We start from the raw sequence: 7,775 nt of genomic DNA on the forward strand, positions 1-7,775 counted from the left end.
CACCGCCTTGGCTTGCAATTTCTCAGTTAAAAGGTGGTATATATAGTAAGTTTTTCTAAATAAATATTTTCATAGAAACATTTTACATAATTAATGCTCAGTTTAGGAGCTACTCAAAATCATACAAAATAAGCTTATAAGTATTCATATATGAAGGGGCGCTGATAAGGCTTTGGTTTTCTAAAGAAAACAAGCAGCTATGGGATTGAAAAAAAAAATTATTTACCGTACATACTCAAATATAAGCCAAGATTTTTGGGCCAAAAAATGGGGGTCTCAGCTTATATTAAGGACATTGCCTACCCGCCCCCCTCCCGGACCTATTACAGACCTCCATAGGTCATGCCACAAGACCCGGTGGTCCAGCGGTGGGCTGGGACAAGAGGGATCCCCCAGTCTCCTGTCCCGGCCGAATCCATAACCCTCCGCCTCCTCAGCGGCCTCGTGGTCGACGGGACAGGAGGAATCCCTTCTACCTCCTGTGCCTGCTGAAATTGAGAACTACACCCCCCTCCCACCTACCTTTCGGGCCCCTTGTAGCCAGCAGGTGCACAGAGCAGGAGCGATCTTCCTGCCGTCCTGCTCCATTCGAGGCAGCTGGCTGATTGGCTGCTGAGAGTTCTCAACTCACCCACCATGAGGCCACAGAGGAGTCGGAGGTGTATGAGGGAGATGGGGGATGTGAGTGGGTTTATTTTGGATTTGGCTAGGACAGGAGAAAGGGGATCGCTCATATCCGGCCCCCAACGGGTCACACGGTAGGCTCGGTGGAGGCCTGCAAAGCATCGGAAGGGATATGGTACAGGAAAGTTTGAGGGGGGGGGGGGGGGAGACAGGATGCAGAGCCTGGCAGCGAGTGAGGGAGGCTGGATGCAGAGTCGGTCAGGGCACTTGAATATTAAGCCCCCATCTTATATTTGAGTCAATCATTTTTCCTCCTTTTGGGGGGGAAAAATGGGGGTCTTGACTTATATTCGAGTATATATGGTAACTTACATATTCACCACTGAGCTCCCCACACTTATGACTTTGTTCCAATTTCTTTAAAACATCCAAGAAAAATTATTTTGGCTGTGCTGCAAACCACTTGTCTGCAGCTAATGTGGCATCATCCTCAATGCTTGAAAACTTTCTTCCCTTGAGGTGTTTCTTGAGGTCAGGAAAGAGGTAGTAGTCAAAAGGGCCAAATTGGGCAAGTAGGCTGGGTGTGTCAGAACACCCAAGTGAAAATCTGTCAGTTTCTGCTGTGTAATAGCCGTCTTGTGAGAAGTGGCATTGTCTTGAAGAAACAGGATTCCTTCTGAAAGCCTGCCTCGATGTTTAGAGACCTGTGTTGCTGGTTGAGTTTGTCAAGAAGCCTCACAAAACAGGAAGCCTTTTGTAAAGTGCCTAGAAAACCATGGGAATTACATGCAAAGCTGACAGCATATGCATCAGCAAAGCCATTTTACGAAGAAAGTTCAAAGCCCTGAGTGATGCTGCTTTGTTTTTTGAGCACATGAATTATAATAATTGCCCCGGTCAGGAGCTGGCCTTTATAACCCATGCATATAGGTACCACTTATTTGTCTAAGTGCTGGATGTCACAAAGCTGGACGTCCAAGATGAGTAAATATAAATGCTGACAAGCATGCATATACACTTCTCCATATTTGCAGTTTCAGCATTCGCGGTTTCGATTATTCACGGTTTTTAGCATGATGGCTCCCCCCCCAAATTACGACAGCTTGCATAGAGAAATCGCCGATTCCAAGCGTTTACCGAGAAAATTGCTGATTCCTAGCACTTTCTTCACCGTGTTTTGCCTCTCTTTCAGGAACAGGCCAGGTCTCCCACCATGTTATTCGTGGTTTCGCCATATTCACGATGGTTTTTAATAGAAAACAGCGAATAACATATGAAAAAGTTATTTGCAGTTCTGTTAATCCCCTATCACAGTGAATAAGGATGGAGAAGCGTACACAATTCTGGCTTTTATAAAATGTCAGACATGTAGGTATAAATGCCACATATGCCTTCTGAAATGTTTGTGTTTTATTAACATTTGATATACCACTTAAGTATATTACAGATCTAAGCGGTTTACAATAAAATACAGGTACTTAGAACTTCCCTATCTGTCCCGAAGGCTCACAATCTAGCTAAAGTACCTGAATAAACAATTATTAAAATAGAAAAATATAACAAAATTCCAAGAATTGTGAGGGAAAGGTACAATTCAAATAATAAAAAAAAGAGAAAAGAAATAAAAAGAATAAAATTAAAATATACAAATAAGTTTCTAAGTCCAATCTTCAATCCGGTCCAATAGAACTCCACATCTGCAAGGATAGATCGACACAGAGAAGTACCACATATGCCTTCTGAAATGATCACACTGTCTCAAAAAAGAGCATATTTTACAACAATGTTACCGTATTTTCCGCTCCATAAGACACACTTTTTCCACCCCCAAAAAGGGGATGCGTCTTATGGAGTGAATACACCTCCGCGCCCCCCCCACCCCACTGGCGTTCTGCTGCTCGTCGCCACCCCGCCATCCCCTCACCACCCTCTTACTTGCTCGCTGCTACAGTAAAGGAAGAGAAGGGCCCAGACCTTATCTCCGACATCAGAATTGACATCGGAGGAAGGCTTGTGGGCCCGATTGCAAGCTACCTGCCCTTCGTGGAGTTGCGAGCAGGAGTCGGCAGCCGCTTTGCCCTGTCAGCAGCAGGAGTCGGCAGCTGCTGTGTCGGCAGTGGGTGTGCTCTGTGGTCCAGGAGTGCAGGAGCCTTGTTTTGGTCAGAGGAGCCGGCTTTTGATCTTTTGTGGAGGGATCTTCGGGCTCCTGAGAGGTGGGCAGTACTGCAGTTCCTGGGGTGGGGCCTTGAGGATCATTCCTGTGGCAAGTTCAGGGGTGTGTGTGTGTTCAAGAGGGGGAGAGGTAGCTTGGTGCGGTTGTGCTAATGGCACTGGTTTATGGCCTGGGAGGTGAGCCTCTGGTTATTTGGGGTAGTGGGGTGAGCCTCTGGTTATTTGGGGTAGTGGGGTGTTGGTAGGATGGGGTATATCCAGGGTTTGGTGAAGGTTTTTTTTGTGCTCCTTATGGCGCCTGCTAAAAAGTCTGGTTCCAGGGGAGGGAAGGGTGGTGGAGCTCGGAGGGGTCGTTCTGCAGTGATGGCAGCGTCTGTTGGCGGACCAGGGAGGAAGAATCGGCGTGGCAGGGAGGATGGAAGGCTTTGTGGAGTTGCGGCAGCAATGGGCGAGTGGCGGACCAGGGAGGAGCAACTGGCATGGCAGGGAGGAAAGAAGGCTGCATGGAGTTGCGGCAGCAGTGGGCAAGTGGCAGACCAGGGAAGAGGAATCGACGTAGCAGGGAGGAAGGCATGCAGGCTTCGGAGTGGGAGGGAGGCGGGCTGTCAGGCTTCTGTGAAGGAGGGAGGAAGGACAAAGGCTGGAAAGCAGTGAGGGAGCAAGAACTCAGGAAGGAAGGAGGAAGGGAGGGAGGGAAGAGAGATAATTGTTGGGCCTGAGGAAGTAAGGAAGAAAGGAAAGAGAAAAAAAAGAAAGATCTAGTGCAACCCAAAATCACCAGACAACAAAGGTAGAATTTCAATTTAGTGATCAAAATCTGTCTGCTGCAGAATATTTGTCTATTTTTCTAGGGGGCTGGGTTCAGAGGCACAATTTGGTTCAGAATATTTTTTTCTTTGTTTTTCCTTCTCTAAATCTAGGATGCGTCTTATGGAGTGAAAAATACGGTATGTAATAAGGTAAAGAGGTAAATATGAAGTTATACAGAATTAAACATTGGGCACTAAGCTCCATTTATGAGGATAATGATCCCCTGTTAATACTCATCTAATTCTAAAGGCAACTTAAATCAATTCAAAGTGGCCAGCAACAAAATATTTCTAGTGCATCATTCTGTAGTCAAAAGCATTTTCTCAAGATTTTCCTCCCTAGCACAGAAAGACTTCTAAGCAGAGGAAAATCATGAGTAAAACCGGTTTACTAAAATGACAGTGACTGGCCTTGTGGTGTAATTGGTAGGACAGTTGCCTACTGTGCCTGTGACTTGAGTTTTATTCCCACAATAAGATTCCAGCCAGCTACTTTGTCAGTATGTACCTGACCTTAGCTGGGGAGTAAAGTTGAGTGGGGAAGGTAAAGGCAAACCCCTTCATCGATAGCCCACCAAGAAAAAGTCTTGCAAGTAGCATCCCTCAAATTGTTTATGACTTGCATACAGGGAACTAACTTTTTTTTTAAAGCAGGTGTTCTCAACCCAGTCCTCTGGACACACCAAGCCACTTAGGTTTTCAGGATACTCATAATAAATATGCATGAGATTAACTTTGCATGCACTACCTCCATTCTATCTCATGCAAGTTTATTGTGGGTATCCTGAAAACCTGAGTGGCTAGGTGTGCCTAGAAGACTGGGTTGAGAACACCAGTTTTAAAGGATAGCAAAGGGACATACAAAACACATACAACATATCCAGGGTGAGATCAGCTTTAAGCTCAGGTCAACAAATACTGCTACTGCAATTTGATGTCTTTGCTGCATTTGACACAGTAAATCACAATCTACTATTAAACAAACTATCAAAATTATGAATATCAGGAATTGTTCTACAGTGGTTTCAAGGTTTCCTTACAAATAGAAAATACAAAGTACTGAAGGATGGAATTTACTCCAACCAATGGTCTCTCCGGTGTGGTGTACCACTAAAAACCTTAGGTGAATGGTTATATGAAGATGACATCTTTCTTCTAATCTCTGTTGACCTGAACCACCAAACTAGCAAAAGTCCTGAAGTACAAAAATGATCAATGAATTACCAACTCAAACTAAACACAGACCCCCCCCCAAACTTCTATGGTTTGGAATACAAACACACCTGATCCTATCTTCCATCAAATTAATGAACAGAATAAATTTTAATATTGAAAAGTCCTCCAAAAGTACTAGGAGTTATCTTAGATAGCTCACTGAAATTCAAAAACCATATCAACAATCTAGTCAACACATTCTTCACACAACAACAGTTATGAAGGGTCAAACCATATTTTTACTACCAACATTACAGGTTACTTGTACAAATCAACCACACCACCACTACTAGACTACTGTAATGCACTATTAGGTATTCAAAAGAAATTAATTAATAAACTCCAACTGATACAGAACAATGCAGCGAGACTCATTCTATAAATCCAAATTTGATCACATCACTCCATTGAGTTTAAAGAGATACACTGGTTCTCAATACAAAAGCGCATCAGATTTAAACTATGCTGCCTAACATTCAAAACCCTGTATGGAGAAACTCCTAAGAGTTTCCTCAGATTTACTGAATTACTAGGCAGATCTGCTATACATCGGGACTCTGATCGCTTGATATTATCATTGCCATCATTGAAAAGGTAAAGTATAAGACGATTCTTTTAATTATGAAATCACAGAACTATGGAACCAACTACCCACAGAGATCATATAACCAGAATCTGGGTTTCTGGCCCAGAAATATCTAAGAAAAAGGACCATTTAAATTAAATGATCGATTTATAGTGCATGTATGGTTGGGCAGACTGGATGGACCATGCTGCAACATCCCCGAAGCCCTTTAAATCTTTATGGGCTTCAGGGCCGTTACTGCACTGCAGCCGCTAGCACAGCTTTGTAAAACAGGCCCTTAAAGTTGAAGACAGAAGCAATGCATTGGAAGAGGACAGGTGCTGTCATTTTCCAAGATAGAACACAAAGGGAGGAACAAGTGTGAATTGCTCCTGTCTCCCAACTTTAAAGGTGCACTTACAGGTGTCTGAAAGAATCAAGACTATTAAGAGGACTGCCGCAAGTCCCCCATGGCGGGTCATGGAAAGGCTAGAGAGCCCATGGGCCACTATGGATTTTACTTTGGGGCAGGGGGATGAGTTGGAGGATTTCAGTCTCTCTCATTGTGCCAGCATGTTGAGATATTGCCCTGCTCACACTGACAGGAAGGGAGCTAGATAGTTTACTTCTGATGTTGCACATGGCTGCGTCTTACTGCAGTGGTATGCACTGTTTTTGCTGAAAGTGCACTTTTTAAACAACAATAATTTGCAAAATTGTTGAGTTATGCTTGTATTAGAAAACTGTGTGCCAAGCTTTAGCACATACTGTAATGCAAAGTAACAATATTTGGCCCCTCCAAACAGTGGTTTCAAATTTCAGGCTGTTATTTAGCCTAGTCAAAATAAATCAGCCTAGTAGTTGCATATACACTGTAGATACAAGATCATTTAACACAGTTGAGGGATATTTTTTTCTTCTTGCTATTACATGTTACGTTATTGACCTGGTTTAAATAAGCAATGTCAGTGTTATATGAGCCTACAGATCACTCATGATTTATTGTGGATAGCTAGACTCCAGATCTAACAATTGAGACCTAGTCAAGAAAATTTCTGTTGTCCCAACATCATCATTCCAAGTGATGAATGCATGGGGATATATGGCTGAGAACTTCAATTTGTTGTTGTTAAGAAGCACACATGTCCTAGTGAAGCAGAATATTTTGACATGAAACATTGAAATATAAGAGCCTTTAAGGCTTTTCCCCTTACCAATTCAATTAAAAATAATTTATCTTAGACATGAAGAAAGTCTAATAAAGCTGTGAACTTCCTGTGAAAGCCTTAAAAAACCAAATGCTCTCCTTTTTGACATTGCTGCTATACCAACAGGATGTATAAAAAAACCAAAACCACAAACCAACCTCAACACTAGTGCATTTTTTTTTCTAGGAACTAAGCATGTATTAATAGATTTAATTAACAAAATCCACTTCCTCGCAAGTCATTTTAAATGAAATAGTGCTAGTATTATGTCTAATCGAATGCATATTTTCTAGTGATTAAAGCTCAGTTTAGAAGCTAATCAGAATGCAGCCTCTTCGCTCCCAAACTTTCGACATATTGAACAAGTTTAAAAGTATTTATGTATAACCATTTACTTAGCATGAGTTTGTGGACCCTACATAAGAGATCATTAACTAGTCTTTTAACAGATCCAGCCATAAATGATGCATCAAAGTTGTCACCCTTTGTTTTGAGACAAGCTGTATTAGTCTTGCAATCCGAAACTAGAGCCGTCTAAGCCAGTCAGCAGCCGAAAAAAAAACAAAACAAAACCACAACACTTTCTGCTCTCGTAGGGTGTGGCTAAACTTCAGGCACCATTACAATTAAAAGGTGCTCCAGCACGATCTTGCCTACAGCAACACTGTCAGGGTGTTTTTGTGTGCGAGTACAATACACGTTTAACTTCCCGGTAAGAGTTAGCCAACTGCCAGGACTGTTTTTGCTTGCCCAGGCAACATTCACCGTGCCTACCCCGTCGGAATCTGTAATGCACAAAAAGTCTCTGGGCCTCACGCTCAAAAAAGCGGCATAACTTTACCGACGGTCCGACCGCTCCAGAAAAGAAACAGTGGGAAAAGCAAAACGCCTCACTCACCGTCTGGAGCAGAAGGTAAGCGCCGAGCGCTGCCGCCACATTGGAAACCATAGCCAGACGAACACCAAAGCCGGGGGACGTCCTTCACACTACAGCGCGCCGCGCTATTAACCCCCGGTTGCTCATCGGGCACCGGCGGTATCGATAACGCTCCACCCGCGGAAGGGGGAAGGGGAGGGGCGCTCGCGCGCTCCCCTCTCCCACCTGAGCCAGTGGGTGACGTCACAAGCTGGTCTCCAGGTGACACGAAGCTGGGGGAAGGGGGTGGGGAAGGAAAGCCCCGC

At 43.7% G+C, this 7,775-nt stretch overlaps 1 protein-coding gene across 1 annotated transcript in view; it reads right to left on the minus strand.

The window, feature by feature from the left end:
• DSG2 (desmoglein 2) overlaps positions 1–7,737 on the minus strand; it is an 81,070-nt gene extending 73,333 nt beyond the window's left edge. Inside the window, exon 1 of the mRNA XM_033933774.1 lies at positions 7,492–7,737. Coding sequence (XP_033789665.1) covers positions 7,492–7,542 — 51 coding nt within the window. The 5' untranslated portion in view covers positions 7,543–7,737. The remainder of the gene's footprint in view (positions 1–7,491) is intronic.
• Between the last annotated feature and the right edge of the window lie 38 nt (positions 7,738–7,775).

Source organism: Geotrypetes seraphini, chromosome 2 (assembly GCF_902459505.1).
Source record: "Geotrypetes seraphini chromosome 2, aGeoSer1.1, whole genome shotgun sequence".
Taxonomy (NCBI): Eukaryota; Metazoa; Chordata; class Amphibia; order Gymnophiona; family Dermophiidae; genus Geotrypetes; species Geotrypetes seraphini.